The following is a 22846-nucleotide window of genomic DNA, read 5'->3' as shown; positions in this document are numbered from 1 at the left end:
GTGAATGGGAAATGTTCTGTTGGTCCCTACTGCACAATGCCTGACTCCTAGCTAGTTCTACTCTGCTAATCATCCCTGCTTCTTGAAATTCACCCATGGAAACAGAATGAGTGTGGGGGCTGGAGTTTGGATTTGATGTCTGATTCTGGCCTTTTGCTCCTTGAGCCAGGAGCACTGCAGAAGCAGCAAAAATTGGGGAGTGGTAAATAACGAAGACGGTAGGTCACAGATACATCATGATCTGGATGGTTTGGTAATCTGGGTGCCAGCAAACACTACGCATTTTTAGAGGGCTAAATGTAAATATTTAGGAACACCTAAATATTTAGGTGGCCTGTATTTAGGAATACAGGCCACCTAAGTTCCCTCTAATCTGCACGGTTGCACAGCAGGCTATCAAGGGCCGTGCAGGCGCATAGCCACAAGGGTCTAGACTGGAGCGGGGAGAGGTGCTTCTCCCCCAGCTCCAGCCCTGGAGCTGCCGCAGCCAGGGAGAGGAGCCTCTCCCCGGGCCCCAGCAGCCTGCACCCCAAACCCCTCATCTCCAGCCTCACCCCAGAGCACACACCCCCAGCCAGAGCTCTGACACACACAACCCCCGCACCCCAATCCTCTGTCCTACCCCTGAGCCCCCTCCCGCACCCCAACCTCCTCATCCTCAGCCCCACCTCACAGCCTGCAGCCAGAGCCCTCACTCCCCTGTAACCCAACCCTCTGCTTGAGCCCTCTCCCACACTCTGAACCCCTTGGCCCCACCCCTGCCACACATCACCTCCATATTGGTGCACGTAAAATTTATTCTGCACGTGGATGTAAAAAATTAGAGGGAACATTGCGGGCCATAATTACAGGAGGGGAATTCTGTTCTGAGAAGCAGTGACTCTGAAAAAGATTTGGGGTCATGGTGGATAAAGAGCTGAACACGAGCTCCCAGTGCAACGATGTGGCCAAATCCTTGGGTGCATTAGCAGGAATCTCAAAATTGAGAGATTATTTTATCTCTGAATTTCACTCTGGTGCAACCACTGCTGGAATACTGTGTCCTGTTTTGGTGTCCACAATCAAAGAAGGATAGAGAGAGTTCAGAGAGAGATGAGAATGATTAAAGGATTCGAAAACATGTCTTACAGTAATAGACTCAAGGAGCTTGATTTAGTTAGTTTAACAAATAGAAGGTTAAGGGGTGACTTGATTACAGTCTATAAGTACCTACATGGAGAACAAATATTTAAGAATGGTCTCTTCAGTCTAGCACTAAAGTGAGTGCTAAGTGTAGATGCCCAACTCTGCTATTTCTGGTTAAAACAAACCTGGGGGAATAAAACTTAGTGCTTTATTTCCCACCTATCTTCCCCAGAGAAAAAACGTCAGAGTAAATCTGGAAATAGCCAAACTGGAAGTGGGAATGCTTTGGTCAAAGCACTTAGTGCTCCCTGGGGAGGGGATGGAGATGGCAATGGGGAGCCAGAATTTGGCCAGGATTTTTTTTTTTAAGGGAGCGGGCTGGGATAGGGATTTGCAGTAGAGCAATATGAGCTGCTTCTTCTTGCCCCTTGTAGTGAGGGTACTGCTTCCACAGCATCCTCCAGCACAGGCAGTCTGGAGTCAGGATTTGTCATTTTGAGAATAGAGTATCCCAATTGTTGATGTCTTTAAAGTGTTAATCGCATTATGATGGTATGTACATGCCACACCAGCTAAATTCTTTCTCTCATTGCATCCCCCAGGTCATAGAGAAGAGATACTTGTCACGAGATGGTAATCAGGTCTGTGACTTTTTTTTTTTATTATTTATTTTTGTACAATGCTACCTGTGGGTTTTGTTGGCTGACAAGGCCCTGACCTTTAAAATATGGGCTCCTGGTTGCCCTGACATAGGAGATTGTGGTTCAAATGCTAGTGATGATCGGTAGTTGGATGCATGGGAAAGATGGTGCCAGTTTTTAAAAGCTTTACCCACAATCTGGATGTTTTGGCTATAAAATGATAAGCAGTGAAATAACTAACAATATTGACATTTAAATTGCCACCACTGGGAATCAGATGAAATCGAGAGGAAAGAGGGCTCAGTTAGCAACTCTCTCAGAGCTGTTGTTTCAGGCTGTTTTCTGCAGAATCACATGGCACCATTTTGAATCACAATCAAAAAGTTTTCTTCACCACCCAGGCTCACAATGTACCTTTTGTAATGATAATTTCTGCTGCAGCTGGTGGAACTAACAGAGAAGTGCCAGGATGGTACCAGCTTAGTTGGACCCTGAACGCTTAACTAATTAATAAAAAAAGGTCACTATGAGAGTGACTTGTCACCTAGTAGGCTAGTGGCTGAGCTGGGAATACAACCCAGGACTGACCTACCTCAGAGAAGTGTAGCATAGACACTGAATTTCTAATCCCCCTGGCTCCACCCAGGCCCTGCCCCCACTCCACCTCTTCCCGCAATCTCCACCTCCGCCCTGCTTCTTCCCGCCCTGCCTCTTCCTCACCCAGTTCCACCCCCTCCCACGCGTGCGCTGCACCCTCACTCACCCCCCATCACACCAGCGCCTCCTGATGCCGCAAAACAGCTGATCCGCAGCAGGCAGTAGGTGCTGGGAGGGAGGGGGAGGCGTTGATCAGTGGGGCCCGCCAGCGGGCAGGAGGCGTTGGGAGGGGGAGGGAGCTGATAGCAGGGCTGCTGGTGGGTGCTGACAACCCACCATATTTTTCCCGTGGGTGCTCCAGCCCCGGAGCACCCATGGAGTTGGCGCCTATGAATTAAAGTGAGGTTTAATTCATTCATGTTAGTGAAATGGTTGCATATTATAGTAACACACGTCATAGAAAAACACGTATATTAAAAAACTGTACAGTGCTTTCTTCCTTTTAGGGAGGGAGAAAAAGTGAAAATGAAAGCCGGAAGTGTATTATTTCAATTTTTCATGAGAATTTTTTATCTGAATTTTTTTAAACCAAATCTGTTTTCTCCTATTTCAATCCTGGAAGGCTTTTTCCCTCCGGTAAAAGAGAATCTCTGTTCCTTGAAGATAATAGCTTAATGCAGTAGCCTGTTTTGGTTTGTTTGTTGTTTTAAAGCCATGATGCAGGATTACATTATTGTGTATGATAGGTTTTAGTGGCTAACCGAGGATTAACTTTCTGTGCTTTATGGCCAAGGGCCAAAGATTACACCCACTGCCAACTACTCTGATCTGCTCCCTTGTTGACAGCGCAGAAGCTTAAACAAGTCAACATACATATTGTAGAGAAACAAACCCAACAAGGACTTAGGAGCTCCAGTACACCCCCAAGTGTTGTGTTTGATCTGCTTCTTGTACATATAATAAATGGGCTTCATAGTATTCTGCAGTGGGATCTGTTCTTCCCACTCATGCTTTGAGGAATTTACATGGTAAAACTCTCCTAAGCATGGATGGAAGAATAGACCCTAAACATATGTTGTGGGGTTTTTTTAAATCATGCCTCAGCATATGCATCTTGCCTTTAGCTTGCAGCCATAGCATCAGTCAGATGTCAGAATGTAGTCAGACCGACCTGGCATTGGTGGGGAAACCTCCACAGAACACAGAGGATGCTCTAGGAAATGTGCTATTGATTCTGGTTGCTGCATTCTGCCTTCTGAGTCAATAGTGGACTAACACCCAAGTGTAGTGCTGGGATGCCGTGCTATCTTTTAGTTGAGATATAACAACTACAAGTGAGGTAGACCTCAGTTTTAAGGATCCCATAGCACTTTTGACAAAAGTTTGATTTGTAGCCCTGGGGTGCTTCTACATTTGAACTCTAATAATTATGTTTTGCATCTGTGGCTTCCCATTGTAGTTTTAATTGGATATGCTATTCTTAACTGTTGTATAGAGTTACCTAGTTTCACTCCAGAGCTGACTGCATTTTAGTGATGGGCAAAGTGATCCCTGTGCATCCACTTTGTCTATCACTGTAAGTTTGTGAAGCACTTTGAGTTGAAAGGCCCTAAGTCTTACACTTCTCCAGTGAATTGACATTTCTGCTAAGATCTGTAACTTTCTCAGGGCTTGCCTACACTTGAATGGTTCAGTGGCACAGCTGCACTGTTACAGCTGTGTGGCAGTAACACTTCAGTGAAGATGCTGCCTATGTCGACAGGACAGATTCTTCCATCGGCATAGGTAATCCATCTCCCCAAGAAGCAGTAGCTAGGTCAATGGGACAGTTCTCCTGTCAGCTTAGCGCTGTCTATAATAGGAGATAGGTCGCTTTAACTGTCGCTCAGGGGTGTGGATTTTCCACACCCCTGAGCAACATAATTATACTGACCTAATTCCCTAGTGTAGACCAGGCTTCAGTCTACCATTGTAGGGTATAACCCCAGCAGGCTGTTTTATTGTGAAGTCTAAATTACCTTGCCGCCCACCCCGTTTTCAGATGTACTGCTTTTGTCCAGTTCTGATATTTTTCTTGATTGGGCACCACCATATATTTTGATGCTGCTTTTATACAGTAGGTTGACTGTCCGAGGTTGTTGTGACAGAGCAGTGAGAGAGGCTGCATGTCCTGTTGGGTGAGCACCTCAACTCTGCCCATGTGTAAACGGAGGAATGAGCTGACTCCTAAACCATAATCTCGTGTACAGCCACATGAGATGCTGCCACGAGTACAGCTACGTAGTACAGGATTAAAGAACCATGGACCTCTTTCTGTTGTGGGATTGTGTGTGTTTGTAGGCACTCTGCAGTGTAAATCTGTTTGAAATTCCATTAAGCAAGGAAGCCTGTAGTGGTTTTGAATAGACTTTCTTTGTAATCACTGATTCTCACAGTGTAAGCACTAGCTGCAAAAGTACTTTCTGCACATATGCAGCAAAAAAATGAATGCCGATACCTTACTGCAGCTTTTTTCATTCTGATGGATTTCGCAGAGCTTCACAACTTGATAAAGGCTGTTATGTCAATTACTGTAAAACTGCAGCCATCTCTGGGGTAGAACACAGCAGCTGTTTAGTACAGCACAGTAATGGTGTACAACAGTTTAGAAAAGGAAACAGTCTCCTGTATACAATTGAAATTGCAGAAGGATTTAGCAAGGAACAATGTAATAAACCAAGTTGGAAGTTGGCTAGGACAATAGTGCTCACACTGCAAGTCTTACATAAAGCCCCAGAAGATCTATAAGGCAAGTGGTCAGGACCTCACTTTTACATTTCATTCAAAAGATGGCACATCTTAGGAGCATGCTGAAGCACTTAGTCTGTCCTGACTTGGAAGGAAGAGTGGGATGGGAAGGGAGGTAATGTTGTCAACTTGGTAACATGAATGTTAATGTGGCCTGGAAGGAATTCTTGCTGGTTCTGACATGGTGACTTATCTTCCATATCTACAGATTCCTGGCTTTCCTGATAGAAAAAGATTTGGAGGTGGTACACTGAAGAGCCTTCATTATGACTGAACACTGCTCACTGTCCAGAGACTGAATGGAAGATGAATTCTCTCCATTTGCAGCAACATTCCTATCCCTGTTGGACTCTTAAAGGCAACGATCCTCATGCCAGGCAAAATACATTTTATTAATTGCTTTGGCCAACAGGACTATGGAAGCTACCAGTGCTCATGAAGGCACAAGGAAGAATCCCCCAAATCTGTTTTGGGGTCCAAACTCTCTCCTAGGCTTAGGAACCTTGTGGAAATACTGGATCTTTTTCAATTGGTGCAGTAAATTTAGTGTTTCCCACGCTGCTGTGGGAAACATTCTCATTCACAGCATGCACGTGTAACTTTTTTCCCCCATCGTGGAACATTTATGAACACTCTTCAGTGAATTATACTAATTTTACCACTAGCAGAAAGGGAACACTGAACAGGCTTCTCATTTACACTAACATAAAGCAAAATATAAGACTGTATAAGAAATAGGATGGAAAACAGTAGAAAGCCATCATATAAATCAGTGGTACGGCCTCAGCTGGAACTCTCAGTTCTGTGTCACCCCATCTCAAAAGGGGCATAACAGAAATAGAGGTTGTTCAGAGACAGGTGCTGAAAATGATTAGAAGCCTGAAAAAAAATTCCCCATGAAGAGAGATTGGTGTTTATATTGCTGTTTAGTTTGGTATTTGTAGTTTAGAGAGTACGGAGAAAGTAGATCAGGTACTCCTATTTATTTTTTTCTCATAATACCAGAACAAGAGGACATTCAATTACATTAAAAGGCAAGAAACTTAAAATTCATGAAGGGAAGTCTATTTTTACAATGTGCATGTGGAATTCAATCTGACAATCTATGTTTGAGACCATAAGCTTAGTGGATAAGACCAAAATATAAATCATAAAAACATCCACAGTTAGAATAGAGTGGGTAGAACATTATGCTTAAGGGTTGGACCTAACCATGAAATTTTGGGGGTTAGAAAGAAAATTCTCTTATGGGAAAGTAATTCCTCTGAAGCATCTGTCATTAGCCATTGCTGGAGATAAGACACTAGACAAAATGAACCACTGGTCTGACCTGTTACAGCAGGTTCAGTACTCTTAAATATAATGTGGGGGGGGAGGGGTTGTATTGGGAGAAAAGAAAAGTGTTTGAGGTAATTAAATGGGCATCCCAAAGCTCTAGTATTAACGGCTTTCCTTTCCTCTCTCTCACAGTAACCTTATAATGGTTTAGCCTGGGCTAGAGGCTGACTAAGAACTAGTGTTAAATATAAATACAAATTAATAATAAATGATAGTAGAAGAAAGTAAAATATTGGTGTGAAATTGACAGTAGGCTGAGTTCTGCAGACTCCATGTTACATCTGCATGCAGCTCTTCTCTGGCTGTTGACTGGGAGTAACTGAGTGCTGCCTATTGCTAACAAAGCAGGAATGACAGATCGGATCACCAGACCTAACTTATGAAGAGTAAAAATATGAACACTTTCTACTTTCCCTCTCCCTAGCACCTTCCACCAAAGAGACTCAAGAACATTTTACAAACCTGAATGAACTAAGCCACCAAGCATCTGGGTGAGGTGCAGTGAGAATCAATATCCATATTTTACAGCCAGGGAAACAGGTACCAAGACACTGAGACTAAAGTTTTTAAAATCTTCCAGTTTTGGGTGCCCTGTTAGAGACAGCTGCAGAAAATGAGAATGAGTGATTTTTCCCAAGTCACACTACAGGGTCAGGAATAAACTCCAAGAATCCTAATTTACAGATCTGAGCTTTTAACCGTGAGACTGTTGTCTTCTAAAATGAATCACTGAAGTCCCTGAATTAGTTGTGGTATGTTCAGTGAAACCATAGGTTTGATTATGAAGAGAGCACACAATAGATTCCAAATTTAGCCCTCAATATCACATTTAAGAGTGACAAGATGGGAGTCCCTAAGCAAAAGCTTTGTGCCCTGCTGATGTACCAGCCTTTTTCTCAGCAAGGATGGCTCAGCAGTTTTACTTCTGTTCCCAGGGGTTGTGGCTCCTTTCCAGTTGATAAACCAGTGGTCTGATTGGGAATGGCAAACTTCATGCATCTATTCCTTATGTATAAATCAAGTTGCAGGAGCAATTTAGGGAAGGAGTATGATTGAGTGGTTAGAGCACAAAACTGGAAGTCAGGAGTTTTAGTTTCTGTTCCCACCTCCCTTGCAAGCCTTGAGAAAGTCACATCACCTGTCTGTCTCTGTTTCCTCACCTTTAAGATGATGGTCGTTCTTCACAAGATGATCTGAGGATTAATTAGGCTGAAATGCTCCCCACTTCTTCTGTGAGCAGAAAGGAGCAAAAACCTGCAGAAGGGGACAAGTGGGTTAGGTGCCTGCTCTGTGCCTTACTTTCTCTCTCACCCTGTGGAAATCCCTCTACAGCAACTGGGATCCACAGTGTTTGAGGTGGTGTGGGCTGGCGGGAGCCACTTTCTGTTGCATCTGATAGCAGATAAATTACTGCTGCAAGTAGTAGTAACAAGTTCTGCCTGCAACCAGGGCTCAGATTGGGGGGAAACTAGTTATGGAACTCTCCGAAGCTCCGCCCACCGCCAAAGGGCTGCCCGCTCATCACACCAAAACAAGACATTCCCAGATTACAGATTATCACACTGTGATCATCCCTCTCCTTTCTGTTGTGTTTTTATAAATAGTTAAGTAGGCTTAGTTATTGTTAGGCTTTGATGTCAGCAGCCAGTTGAGATTTACACCTCTCAGCCTGAAACATCAGGTCTATCTGCAGATTAAGGGAGCCATCACTATGTTGGTTTACACAAGCTGCACATTTGGAAGGTTTCTTACTAGCTAGAGAGTTGGGTTGGTTGGTGGGTTTTTTTATAATTAAGTCTTAGATTCTAGAGTAAAAGATGGCAGCTGCTAAAGGGATGGATTCCTCAGTAGCTGTGAGCTAGCTCAGTGTGACCACTCCCTACACCATCTGTGTATGGTGCCTGCTTAAAGGTAGCACAGCTCACAGGACCCTCATTGGCAAGTGGCCAGAGCAACATCACAAAGGGGCCAACCCACAACAGGACTGGGGATTCCCTTGTCTGAACGAGGTCTCAAACCTTTTCAGACTGTCCACTGCTTAGGAAGAGATGTAATGGTTCAGAATGGAGGCTGTTAGAACTTGACTTTCTGTTTACATGGAGCATTTGAGGGCAGGATTTCTCATTTAAACTAGGTTCACGGTGAGAGGGGCTACTCTGCAAAATGAAGATTGTTAAAATTATTAGTCAGAAAGGGGTCTTTGGGTAGCTGATGGCTTTCTTGTAGGAGGATGGTTAATTGAAAAAATACAGTGTATCCTCCCCAGAATCACAGCACTTACAAGTTAATGTGTTAATTAGTTTAAAAATTAATTGGAAATGGGTCCTGTAAGAAATCTAGCACCTACTGTTGGACTTGAGTTATTTGCCCCTATTAATCTGTTCCAGAATAACAAGACTCCTCAAACTTCCCCAGCATGATTAGGCATTGTAGTATTTGTGGACTATTCAACTGGAATTAAGGTTGAGAGTTCATACAGCAGTTTAGAGTAAAGTATGTTACATGGATGTTACTATCCCAAAAACAAGCCCTAGGCTGGGCACGGCTGCTGCAGGCTCACTCCAACTCAACCACCGTAAGCATGAAGCGAGGTGGCTTGGTTCTATTTAGGACAAGCCCATGTAGACGAGCCTATATTTGTACTTGACACAAGAGCAGCCTCAGCCTGAGAAGCCACTTCATGAAAGTGGATTCACACTGCAGATGGGAAAGAACCCTGTGGATTCAATGCATCAGCGGGATCAGCAGTTACGATACTTTCTAGTCAGGGTGCAGGGGCCAGGGGCCTCCTTGCCCAGAGCTCCTAAGAACCTCTGTGATGGGCCCTCTCAGGCACTTGCACCGTCTGGAGCACCCCCCACTCCCATAGGAGTGTTACCTCATTCAAGATCCTCAATACTGAGTTTAACCCAATCAGGATGGGGGAGATGGGTGCAGGTGGAGAGGAGATGGGGAAAGAGAGGGGAAATAGGGAAGAAGCAGGTTCATAGGGATTGTAAGTGGGGAGAGGGGCACAGAAGATGGAAATGGGAGGGGGAGGGAAGAGGGGGAAGGCAAGAGACTGGTGGGGAAGATGAGTGGGAATAGAGGAATGGGTACAGGGGGCTAGGAGTTGGAGGTGGAGAGAAACTGGTACAGAGGAAGGGGAAATTAGAGGGGAAGAGATGTGTCTGGGGAAAAGTGGTGGGGAATAGGGAAGATGTGGACGCAAGAGGGGAGAGGCAAGGAAAGAGGTGGCTACATGAGCAGGGCTGAGCGGGAGGGTATTGGTGATTTGGGGTAAGAGTGTGCCCCAGCTCTTGCCTCCAGGTCCCTTCTCTGCATCAGGTCTGGCTCATCTACCCCGAGCCATGAGAACTGAACCCAGACTATTTCTGTCTACTATTGAATACTGCATTTAGCTGTATGCTTGGATCATTAGCTTATTTCAAGCAGTTGGATGAAATATAAAGCTGCTTCCAGCTCTATCATTGACTCCCTGTGTGACTTAAACCAAATCACTTCACTTCTCAGCCTCAGGTTTCCCATCTTTAAAATGAATAAAACATATCCCAGAGGGATGTAGGATAAACCACTTTATCCTGTACACTGCTTTGAGTACATGGGAATTACATTGGTGCTATTTTTATTATTTTACTTTTTATTATTAAACTTGATAAAAAACAAGGGGAGTGAGGGGTTGCTAAGAGGATGATGTTTCCATTATATTTAGTTAGTCTAAAGTAGGCAGTGAAGCACCAACACACCCTTAAATCTGCACTGTCACAGACTCTTCAAACTTCCATATTGTTAAAATGCACTGAAATTGTGTGCACAGGCTATATTAGAATATATACATTTTGGATTAACAGTCATTTTTCCTTATTCTTAGTCACTGAAGTTTCTCTTTTAGCAGAAACCTTAACTCTGCTCTTTAGTCCATGGAAATGGATACGGTTATGATTAAAGCATGTTAGTTTTTGTTTTGTTAGATTAAATTGATTTTTAAAGACCCATTGGATTTTTATTTCCTCTGATAATGTCAAAATGGGGCAGCGTTAAGGTTGTTTGGATGCATTTCCATACCTTAGTCTGGTTGGATTTATTTTAAATTTAAGCTTAACTGCAAATTTCCTGAGTTTATAATGTTTAGTTTGGGGATAATTGCAGCATCCCTATTAGGTAGTTTACCTTAAATTACTGCTATGTATCTGAACTTTAACACCAGTTTAACATTGGTTTTGTTTGGATCTAATAATAGTTTCTCTGGAAGAAAGTGCAGAGAGGAGCTGCATGGGAACAGAGAAGATAAATTAGACAAGCTTTGGGCATCACCAGGTCTCACTCCTAATCTAACTCTCCTCCAGTGGTTGATGGCCCTTTTCCACTGAGCTCTCTTTGCACTTTCTGAACTGTACTCAGTCTGGTCTTCTAACTTCTCTGTTTTTAGTCAGGGATCCCACATGAGCAAATTGCAGGCTGAGCTGAAATAGGATTCTCACACACACTCCTCACTGAAAACACACTGCATGACAGGAGTCTAGCTTCTTCATCTCATTGACAGGCCCTTTTGCTGTCGGACAAGGCAACCCAGTAACAGAACATTACCAACGTGGGTCAGGAATGAAACCCCAACCCCTCCAGGCAGCATTACCCAGTTGGCAGGTGCAGCATGGGGGTGGAATACACCTTTACTTATTTATTTTAATCACAAATTCAGGCTATCCCAGTATCAGTGTGTCCACACTCTGAGTTGCACAGGCTTAGCATGATACCATTAGTTAAACTGGTGCAACTTCTCTGTGTAGACTAAGACTTACCTCTGTGGTGATGCATAGAAAACAGCTGCCTGCTAATCATGGCTCGGCAGGTGATAAGCTGTGACTGTCCCTCTTCCCTTCTTTCCTTTATTCATTCACTCTTACTAACATCTTCATCCCTGCCATTCTTCATTCTCCCTTTACCTTAAAAATGTTTTTGAACCCCGGATAGCAAACAAAGCCATGCCAATCTTTTCCCATATTCGTTTGCCTTGTATCTCTGTTCCCAACCCTTCTTCTGTTTGGGTCTCTTAGATCCTAAGCTCTCTTGGTCAGGGATTGTCTCTTTATTTGTGGTTGTACAGCACACAGCACGTTAGCGTCTTGATCTCTCTAGATGCTTCTGTAACACATATGATTAATAATACTAGAACTCTAATCTTGACTATGGCCTCTGTGTGCTCCTATAATATAATGACCATTAATAATATTAATATTGAGGGCAGCTGCAATCTGCTCTAGGTGTAGACTTCTAGATGTCAACCAATTGCCAAAACATTCCTCAGTTAGGTACAGTCTGATTAGTGCTCAACCCATCATTTCTGATCATCTTTCTCCACTGATAGGAATGCGTCAGAGTTTACCAGCAGAACACCCTGATTCGTTGTTCTGCAAACAAAGGAAGCAAAAAGGAAGCTTTGCTCTTCTGCTATTTTCTCTCCTCCCTAAGTCGCTATTATCTGGCTTTCCCTGGCAGAAGTCATGCTCCTGTCTGGCTTCCCTTGTTAAGATTCTGGTGACTTTGATTCCCTTTCAGCACAGAGTGTTTCTGTGGCTCTTAATCCATTATAGTTATTGATTAACCCATCACCCACTGATGTATTACCTGAGGGAGCTCAGGAAAATCTTTCTTAAGCATGTTCAGCTCTGCGCCCACAGGTACAGACTGCATTCTTTGAAGAATGTGGTAAACACAAGGCCAAAAGTAAGGGGGCCATAAAATACCTCAACTTTCTGTAGCACCAAAAATCCAACCCACTGTGAGTCTTACAGCCCTTTTATCTATTAATTTCAGGTCTGTCTACATAGCCAAAATGTAGCCATGCAAAATGAAACATTGTCGGTATTATCACCAATGGGGAGTTGTGCCAAAAGTTTTATAATGTAAAGCTGACTTGAAAACGAGGGTGCGGGGAGACTGAATGGGTGCCCTTTTTTGTTTCTTTGTGATGTATAAATAGGGCCTGGAAGATTTTTGTGGTGGAGGGTGTTGTGTTTGTGTTGTGAAAGGTAGGAGAGAGGGTTTTGTGCTCAGTTTTTGCCTTAGAAAAATCAGCATATCCAGTCCTGTCTTCCCTTCTTTTGCTGAAAGACTTGTGGGTACTCTCTGAAATGTGGGTTGTGAGCTTTCTCAGAGCTTAGCTGAAGAGGCAGGGGTGTTAAATCTTAGGCATCCTTATAACCAAGTGCTTGTCCGTCATTTAAGTGAATAGGTGTTAACAAAAAAGCCACAAAAATGTGTCAGCACACCCAACTGCCGCAAGCTGGCCCAGTTTGACCTCTGAGAAGCAGTGTCTATTAGTCAAAACGCACCCTAGAATTCTTTGCATCAGCTACCTTGGCAGTGTGCTGACTCCATGGGTGCTCTGGGGCTCGAGCATCCCCGGAAAAAAAATAGGGGGTGATCAGCACCCACAGACATTGCCCTGCCCATTGTTCCACCCCAAGGTCCCAGCCCTGCTCGGCCTCTTGCCCTGTGGCCTACGCATGGTGCACTCTTCCACCTCTGCTATGCCTCTTCCTTTCAGGCCCCCAGCCATTCGCTCCTCTCCACCCCCTCCTCCCATCGCTCACCCTTAAAGCAGGAGAGGGCAGAAAGAAGCGAGCAGGAGGCGCTCAGCGGAGGGGGCAGAGAGGAACAAGTAGGCATGGGAGGGGCCTTAGGGGAGGAGGCGGAGCAAGGGTGGGAAGACGTGGAGTGGCGGGGGGGCCTTGAGGGATGAGGCCGAGCAGGAGTGGGGCCTCCGGGTGGAGTTGGGGATGGAGCACCCACTAGCAAAAACAAAAGTCAGTTCATGTGCTTGGCACCATTTTTAAGCACCACTCTAGCTAGTGCAAAGGATTCTGGGGATTATTGGGAACTAAAAGTGCCTGCTGCACACAAAAAACACCGATAAAAGGGATATGCTTTGGGAGGAGGAAATTATATAAGGGACTGGCTATGTCAGTGACAGTACAAGAGCAGACAGTGATGGATGCATGGGCATCAAATCCCATTTTCAGCAATGCACTTAAGGCCATCCCTGCCCAAAGAAATCCTCTCTAGGGTGAGAGAGGAGTTGTAGCTTTATGGCCCATTCAGTTCTTGGTCACTGGTTTGAGATTTCTTAATGAGAGGGCCAGTTTTTTAATGATTGTTTCCAAGATATGGACATCTGCCTCACTTATCACAATGACAATACTTTTCAAGTGTACTCTCTCATACCTAAATCTCCCCATCCTGATCCCAAGCTCTGACTTAGAAATATTCAGCTCCACAAACTTCTTTTGTGGTCTAGCTGCATAGCCAAGATTAGCCTCAAATACTGATAAGGTAGGGTGACCTTACCTGTGTTCTCTTTTTCCTTCTGCTATAGTATACATCATAAATTAGCTCCTTCACTAGCAGTCATACTAGAGAGGTTAAGGACTGAGTGGGCCATGGAGACTGATTTCCCCTCTCTCTCCTAGAAGTGGGGACAGGCCAAAGCAGAAGCACATTGGCAGGCTACAGTGTGGGAGCAGTTTGCCCTCTGCCTATCTGTCTGTTCTCTGGCTAAAAGGACATTTTGGTCTCCATTGCTGACCTCTGGGGACCTTTCACAAACAATAAATGATAATTAACCTCCACGGCACCAGCTGTGGGGTGGCCCCAGAACAATGTTGAGACAGTTTTTCACAATAATCTAAATACATGTGATTTTTTAAAAAATCTGCAAAACAAGGGGCTACATTAAAAAAGAATGAGCAACACATTTGCATTGATATTGTTTTGTTATTGTATTGTAGGGACCCCAAACAGGGCTCTGGGCCCCATTTCATAGGCACTGTACAAAGAAATCACACCAGGCAGTACCCGCCGCCAGAGAACTCACAATCCAGGATTTGGCAATATATGAATATACAGACAAATGGTGTGGAGGAAGAGAGGACGAGGTAACAGAAACAGGTGTGACTGCATAAATTAACAAATGTAGTTAGTACATTTTAGTTGGACAACGAGTCAGGAGAGAGGATCTCTCCTTTTGTAAATAAAATATGTCAGCATAAACATTATAATCATATACATGATCCTATCAGAAAGGATCCCTAGTCTCCAGATTGCTTCTCACGCATGTTTTGGATGTGCGAATCTGGCAGATTATCTGAGTAAAGTTCCCAAATACATTTCAAATCCTGTGCTACATGATGAAATTCCCTGTGGCTCCTACTGGCGTCTTTGCCTGTGATATATGGTGAAAGGTATCATAACAGATTTCCAACAGGTCTTGTTGCCTACCAGTGACAAAATCCATCACTGTTACTCCACCTGGCAGTGCTAACATATTCCCAAATAGTCTTGTTCGTGCTCGTCTATTTCCCAGGCCTTGTGATTCCGTCTGGCTCATGACAACATGCAGCCGTATGGTCCTGTGCTCCGATTCCCATTAGCCTTCACAAACCAGGCAGGACAGGGCTGCATCAGCGTTTAGACTGGAGATCTTCAAGGAACATCTAAGTGGTACATGCAGTGATGGTGGGTGGTGATTAAGTAGCTGTCGCTCTTTATTATTATTAAATAATTATGTTGCCATAAGGCCCAGAGACCACAATCAAGATGAGGATCCCGTTTTGCTAAGCCCCGTACAAACATGTATAAAGATAATGATCCCTTCCCCGAAGAGCTTACAACCTAAGAAGACAAGTAACACATGAAAACTCTGGGAAGAGAGATACAAACTAACATAATAATTATATACAATATATAAATTAAAATATATTTGATTACTATAGATAAAGTAAATGCCACCTATCTCCATCTGCCCTGGAGCCCATGCAGCCTGAACTGATTGTTTCTTGTAAACGATGTTGCAGGGGGAAAAAAAACAATTGATTTTTAATAGAGCTGGTTGAAACTCAGAATTTATGTTTTGTGGAAATCTCATTGAAATTGTTAAAATCTCAGGAAAAAATTTAGTTTTGTTAAAATGGCATTTTCCAGTGGAAATCTGTTTTGACAAACATGTTCTGACAAGCTCTGATTTTTAATGCACATGTTATGAAGCCTAGTTTCCCATAAACATGCAGCAGATTTACTACATAAACTGCTTGTCTGCACTCTTTTGGATCTTCATGTCTTTTCCTCACCTTATCTATCATCTCTCATTCATTATCCATGTGTGGACTCCCACCTCTGATGAACCTATGCTGCCAGCCTCCATCGGCCACTTATTAAATTTTAAAACAAGCCCCTTTGTGCTTTCTCCCAGGCTGCCCCTCACGGTTGGGAGATGCTCCCCACAAATATCCACAAAGCTATCTCATTATCCAACTTCAAATTCCTCCTCAAAACTCTCCTTTGCCAGGATGCCTCCAAAAAGTACAGCCACTGGTGTGCCGAGACCACGGCCTATCATGCTGACCAATATTGTCCCATTGTTTCTTTGTACCCCCGTCTGCCTGCATCCAGCTGTTGTCTCTTGTCTTACAGTTGGATTGTCTATTCTTTGGGCCAAGGACCATCTTTTGTTCTTTGTACAGCACCTAGCATGATGGGGTCCCGATCCATGACAGAGGCTTCTAGGTGCTACAGTAATACAAATAATAATAGCAGTTATGGAAGTTATCAACTGAAGTCAGCCAGGCATCAATGGAAGAACAAGTGCCTAGATTTCAATGCTACTAAACTCTGGTCTGGCTTGTAAAGCAAAACACAATTGGGCACAAATCACTGTGCATGATATAATCACTGTGCCTGGTTAATTAGATTTTTTTTCCTTAGGCTAATATGCAACCAGAGGGACTGAATTCATCCATTGCATATGCACAGATGCAGGGAAAGGGGTGGAGGTGTCACCTTCCTCCAAACTATTTCAAAATCACCCACTCTGCGCTGATAACTCAACTGGAATATTGTGTCCAGTTCTGGATGCCACATTTCAGGAAAGATGTGGACAAATTGGAGAAAGTCGAGAAGAGCAACAAAAATGATTTAAAGGTCTAGAAAACATGACCTATGAGGGAAGATTGAAAAAAATGGGTTTGTTTAGTCTGGAGAAGACTGAGGAGAGGGGGACACGATAACAGTTTTCAAATACATAAAAGGTTGTTACAGGAGGAGGGAGAAAAATTGTTCTTGTTAACCTCTGAGGGTAGGACAGGAAACAATGGGCTTAAGTTGCAGCATTAGGAAAAACTTCCTGTCAGGAGTGTTAAGCATTGGAACAAATTGCCTAGAGAGGTTGTGGAATCTCCATCATTGGAGGTTCTTAAGGACAGATTAGACACACACCTGTCAGTGATGGTCTAGTTATTATGTAGTCCTGCCTTGAGTGCAGGGGACTAGACATGACCTCTCAAGGTCCCTTCCAGTCCTACACTTCTATTGATTCTATTTTTCCCCAACCATTTCAAAAGCTTCACAAGACAATGAGCCAATGATAGTTGGATGCAGCTTGTCAAGCTGATTCCCAGTCAGCCAGATGAGATTTCTGGAGTGTAATGAGGCACTTCCAGCAGAAGTAGGTGAAATTTTTTTGATTAATTGGTGCATTTTTCAGGCCCTGAACCTATTTGCCAAATTTGGGTCAGATTCAATTAATAGATTTGAAAGGGGGCGGGGGAGTCTAGAGTCAAAACATTTTGTTACTAAATATTTCATTTGGAGTTTAAATGTTTCATTTTGAATTTTTGATTCAAAATGGCATTTTGATTTCAAATTTGGCCAATTAAAAAAAAATCCTTGAAATGGCGGAATCAAAATGCATTTTTTAAAAATCGTTTCAAGTCACCCAAAACATTTTGTTAGATTTGAAATTGAATTTTTTTTGAGTTTCGATTGGTGGAAAAAAATTGGAAAAACGAGTTTTAGTTTCAGTTTAACCAGATTTTTTTTCTGGATTTTTCTGTTTGTCCCCTAAACCAAAAAAATCCATTATTTTCTCAGCCCTAACTCTTAACCATTGCTGGCCCAGTGAGGTATTAAACTCTTGTCCAAACTATTAGGTAGCTGCCAATAGATATCTTCGTTGTCTTTTGCATGTCTCTGTCCTTTTCCTGTTGTGTTTTTTTTTTCTCCTTTTCACCAGGATTTCACTTACAGATTCATAGATCCCAAGTCTAGAAAGAACCATCGTGGTCATCTAGTCTGACCTGTATAACAGGCCATAGAACATCCCTGAAAAAATTCCCAGAGCAGATCTTTTAGAAAAACATCCAATCTTGGTTTAAAAATTGTCAGTGATAGAGAATCCATCTGAACCTTGGTAAATTGTTCCAATGCTTAATTACCATCACTGTTAAATACTATTTCCAGTCTGAATTTGTCTAGCTTCAGTTTCTAGCTATTGGATCATGTTATATCTTTCTCTGCTAGATTGATGAGTCTATTATCAAATAGTTGTTCCCCATGTAGGTACTTGTAGACTGTAATCAAGTCATCCTTTAGCCCTCTCTCTGTTAAGCTAAATAGATTGAGCTCCTGGAGTCTATCACTATAAAGGCAGGTTTTCTAATCCTTTAATCATTCTCATGGCTCTTCTCTGAACCCTCTCTAGTTTATCAGCATAATTCTTGAATTGGAACATCAGAGCTGGACACAGTATTCCAGCAGTGATCACACCAGTGCCAAATACAGAGATAAAATAACCTCCCTACTCCTACTCAAGAAGATTTTCTGTTTATGCTTCAAAGGATCACATTAGCCCTTTCAGCCGTAGCATCAGACATAGAGCTAATGTTCAGCTAATTGCCCACCACAACCAGTGTTCCCTCTAAGCTGGCCTCCCAAGAGTCAATCAAATGCCGCCCACTTGATTAGTAGAGCCGCACTCATCTGGCGACTTGTGTTCCAGTGCCCCTCCCCACCCTGCTCGTGCTTTCTTTCTTGGAGCCCCTGGCCAGCTGCTCCCAGGACAGGACCCTCCTGCTTGCTGTGCAGGGTGGGAAGGGGTGCTGATGTCAGGGTGTTCCCCTTCCCCCTCACTAACGTACCCCATCTCCACAGAGCTGGAGAGGGGGGATGGCTCAGGAGTGGGACAGAACTGCTTGTGGCTGCTGCAGTCTGAATGAGCCTTCAGAATGGTGAATGCCTCTCTGCTTAAAGAGACAGCGCATGGTCTCTCATACACGTCCCCAGCAGCCAGCACACACTCACTCTGTCTTTGTCACACACACACACAGTCTCTCTCTCTCTCTTATACACACACACACTGTCCCTGTCTCACACAAAAATACAGTGTCTCACGTACACACACACAGTCTTTCTCACACAGACATGCACACACGCACAGTCTCACTCACACACACACACACACTCTTTCACACTCACCTCCCAATGCATTTCATAATTTTATTTCTCTCTTATGCTTAAATTTAATTCTTCGAGTAGTGAGTTCTAAAATGCCTAACCCGTCTGGAGTAATTATCTCTATGGATAACTATGGATGCTGGAGTAATTATCCCTATGGTAACTTTTAAAAATATATATATTATATCCAGGTTTTTTGTTTCTACTGGGCTAATGTGGTGATGCACATCTGCACATTACCTTGATATTGGTGTACATAAAAAAATTAATTCTGCACATGGATAGAAAAAATTAGAGGGAACATTGACCACAACCTTCAATCTTTTTCAGAGTCACTGCTTCTCAGAATTGAGTCTCCCATCCTGTAAGCATGGCCTACATTCTTTTTCCTAGATGGATACATTTACCCAAATTTAAATGCATATTGCTTGTTTGCTCCCTATATACCAAGCGATCCAGATTGCTCTGTATCAGTGACCTGTTCTCTTCATTATTTACCACTCCCTCAACTCTGATGTCATCTGCAAACTTTATCAGTGATGATTGTATGTTTTCTTCCAGGTCATTGATCAAAATGTTAAATGGCATAGGTCCAGGGGTGAAAGTAACACAAAAGACTTACTGGTACGGGGGCCGGGCCCCGGGCAGAAGGGGCAGGGATGGGGATCAGCCTCCCCCAGCCAGCCCATCCATGCTGCCTGGCCCACGCGGCCCAGGACTCTGGTGGCTATTTAAAAGGGCCTGGCACTCCAGCTGCTGCTGCAGTAGCGGTGGTGGCCGGGAGTCCCGGGCCGTTTTATATCACTGGGCCCCAGGGCAGCTCTCTCTTTTACCCCCACATCGGCGGTCCTGTCGGTAGGGTCCCTACCAGCAGGGCCACCAACAGAGGGGGGCAAAAGGGGCAGCAACGTTAAAGTGCTTTAATGTCGGCTGCGTACAGGCCGGTACCGGTGGCCACTTTTACCAGTACGCCATACCAGCCTGTACCGGCCCACTTTCATCCCTGCATAGGGCCAAGAGCCAATCCGGCTGGTACCCCACTAGAAACTCACCTGCTCGATGATGAGTGCCTGTTTATAATTACTTTTTGAGACCTATCAGTTAGCAAACTTTTAATCCATTTGAAGTGTATCATGTTAATTTTATATCATTCTAGTTTTTCAATCAAAATATCATGCAATCCCAAATCAAATGCCTTTCAGAAGTAATTACATCAACATAATTACCCTTATCAACCAAACTTGTAGTCTCATCAAAAAAAGATATCAAGTTAGTTTGACAGGATCTGTTTTCCATAAACCCATGCTGACTTACATTAATTATATTACCCTCCTTTAATTCTTTATTAATCAGATCAACTGTATCAGCCACTCCATTGTTTTGCCTGGGACTGATGTCAGTCCTTTAATTGCCTAGATCATCCCATTTACTTGTTTTAAATATTGGCACAACAGTACCTTTCTTCCAGTCTTCTGGAACTTCCTGAGTGTTCCAAAACTTTTTTAAAAATCAACATTTATGGTCCAGAGAACTCCTCAGACAGTTCTTTTAAAACTCTTGGATGCAAGGCATCTGGACCTGCTGATTTAAACATGTCTAATTTTGGAACCTACTGTTTAGCATCCTCCTAAGATGCTAATAGAATGGAAAGTGTTATTTTATTACGTGACTACTACATCTGTTTTTTCCCAAATACAAAACAGAAATATTTATTGAACACTTCTGCCTTTTCTGCATTGTTCTTGATAATTCTATCATCTACATCTTGTGTTCTTCTTTCTGAATCAGTATGGAAACAATGAACTATTATTCTTTAGTGCTGACAACATTCTTGGTGCTGTACAGTGCACAAAAGTATAGATAGTCCCTGCTTTCAGGAGCTTACAGTCTAGGATGGTGGTTCTAGATTATCTGCCTAGCATGGTGTGTGAGAAGGTGCCGATTTTCAGATAAGATTTAAAGCTGAGGGGTGAAATCTTACCCCTGTTTAAGTCAGTGGCAAAACTCCCATTGACTTCAACGTGTCCAGGATTTCACTCAAGGGCCTAACCACTAGAATCATAGAATAGAATCATAGAATCTCAGGGTTGGAAGGGACCTCAGGAGGTCATCTAGTCCAACCCCCTGCTCAAAGCAGGACCAAACCCAACTAAATCATCCCAGCCAGGGCTTTGTCAAGCCTGACCTTAAAAACCTCTAAGGAAGGAGATTCCACCACCTCCCTAGGTAACCCATTCCAGTTCTTCACCATCCTACTAGTGAAAAAGTTTTTCCTAATATCCAACCTAAACCTCCCCCTCTGCAACTTGAGACCATTACTCCTTGTTCTGTCATCTTCTACCACTGAGAACAGTCTAGATCCATCCTCTTTGGAACCCCCTTTCAGGTAGTTGAAAGCAGCTATCAAATCCCCCCTCATTCTTCTCTTCTGCAGGCTAAACAATCCCAGTTCCCTCAGCCTCTCCTCATAAGTCATGTGTTCCAGCCCCCTAATCATTTTTGTTGCCCTCTGCTGGACTCTCTCCAATTTATCCACATCCTTCTTGTAGTGTGGGGCCCAAAACTGGACACAGTACTCCAGATGAGGCCTCACCAGTGCTGAATAGAGGGGAATGATCACTTCCCTCGATCTGCTGGAAATGCCCCTACTTATACAACCCAAAATGCCATTAGCCTTCTTGGCAACAAGGGCACAATGTTGACTCATATTCAGCTTTTCGTCCACCGTAACCCCCAGGTCCCTTTCCGCAGAACTGCTGCCCAGCCATTCGGTCCCTAGTCTGTAGCAGTGCATGGGATTCTTCCGTCCTAAGTGCAGGACTCTGCACTTGTCCTTGTTGAACCTCATCAGATTTCTTTTGGCCCAATCCTCTAATTTGTCTAGGTCCCTCTGTATCCTATCCCTACCCTCCAGCGTATCAACCACTCCTCCCAGTTTAGTGTCATCTGCAGACTTGCTAAGGTTGCAGTCCACACCATCCTCCAGATCGTTAATGAAGATATTGAATAAAACCGGCCCCAGCACTGACCCTTGGGGCACCCCACTTGATACCGGCTGCCAACTAGACATGGAACCATTGATCACTACCCGTTGAGCCCGACCATCTAGCCAGTTTTCTATCCACCTTACCGTCCATTCATCCAGCCCATACTTCTTTAACTTGCTGGCAAGAATACTGTGGGAGACTGTATCAAAAGCTTTGCTAAAGTCCAGAAATAGCACATCCACTGCTTTCCCCTCATCCACAGAGCCGGTTATCTCATCATAGAAGGCAATTAGATTAGTCAGGCATGACTTGCCCTTGGTGAATCCATGCTGACTGTTCCTGATCACTTTCCCCTCCTTTAAGTGGTTCAGAATAGATTCCTTGAGGACCTGTTCCATGATTTTTCCAGGGACTGAGGTGAGACTGACTGGCCTGTAGTTCCCTGGATCTTCCTTCTTCTCTTTTTTAAAGATGGGCACTACATTAGCCTTTTTCCAGTCATCCGGGACCTTCCCTGATCGCCATGATTTTTCAAAAATAATGGCCAATGGCTCTGCAATCTCATTGGCCAACTCCTTTAGCACCCTCGGATGCAGCGCATCCGGCCCCATGGACTTGTGCTCGTCCAGCTTTTCTAAATAGTCCCGAACTACTTCTTTCTCCACAGAGAGCTGGTCACCTCCTCCCCATACCGTGCTGCAGAGTGCAGCTGTCTGGGAGCTGACCTTGTCTGTGAAGACAGAGGCAAAAAAAGCATTGAGTACACTAGCTTTCTCCACATCCTCTGTCACTAGTGGGAATAAAGGATTCCAAAGCACTTTCCATGGGAGTGCAGGTAACTCGAGAGTCTTTGCCCAAATTCCAACTAGTGCAAATACGTTCTGCCTCCCAAAATGCCTCCTCCAGTACTCAGGCTAGAGCTGATCAAAAAAGTAAAAGGAGAAAATGTTGAATTTTTTTTAAATGCCCCCCCCCTTTAAAAAAATTCAAAATCAAACATTCACATAATTTCAGTGAGCTTCTATAACTGGTTGAAAAGCAGGGAACATTTAATTAACATTCTGTTGAAAAGTTTACCAATTATTT

The 22846-nt window shown here is 43.7% G+C and overlaps 2 protein-coding genes across 11 annotated transcripts in view; both read left to right on the top strand.

Annotated features, from left to right (window-relative positions):
* The window catches only part of RABL3 (RAB, member of RAS oncogene family like 3), a 28332-nt gene extending 21304 nt beyond the window's left edge, over positions 1-7028 (top strand). For 2 of the 3 annotated variants that reach the window (XM_039528847.1, XM_039528859.1), the window contains 2 exons: positions 1728-1766; positions 5359-5738. In XM_039528847.1, coding sequence (XP_039384781.1) covers positions 1728-1766; positions 5359-5424 — 105 coding nt within the window. In that variant the 3' untranslated portion in view covers positions 5425-5738. Of the gene's footprint in view, positions 1-1727; positions 1767-5358; positions 5739-6912 lie in introns of those variants that run through there. The other variant, XR_005595789.1, reaches the window with a different exon arrangement.
* HGD (homogentisate 1,2-dioxygenase) overlaps positions 6995-22846 on the top strand; it is a 59144-nt gene continuing 43292 nt past the window's right edge. The window contains exons 1-2 of one of the 8 annotated variants that reach the window (XM_039528785.1): positions 14325-14422; positions 14851-15002. The gene's annotated coding sequence lies outside the window, so the exon portion shown is untranslated. Of the gene's footprint in view, positions 7029-14292; positions 14436-14850; positions 15003-22846 lie in introns of those variants that run through there. The other 7 variants (XM_039528838.1, XM_039528806.1, XM_039528786.1 and 4 more) reach the window with 7 other exon arrangements.

Source organism: Mauremys reevesii, linkage group 1 (genome assembly GCF_016161935.1).
Source record: "Mauremys reevesii isolate NIE-2019 linkage group 1, ASM1616193v1, whole genome shotgun sequence".
Taxonomy (NCBI): Eukaryota; Metazoa; Chordata; order Testudines; family Geoemydidae; genus Mauremys; species Mauremys reevesii.
This window is presented reverse-complemented; position numbering and strand designations above follow the sequence as displayed.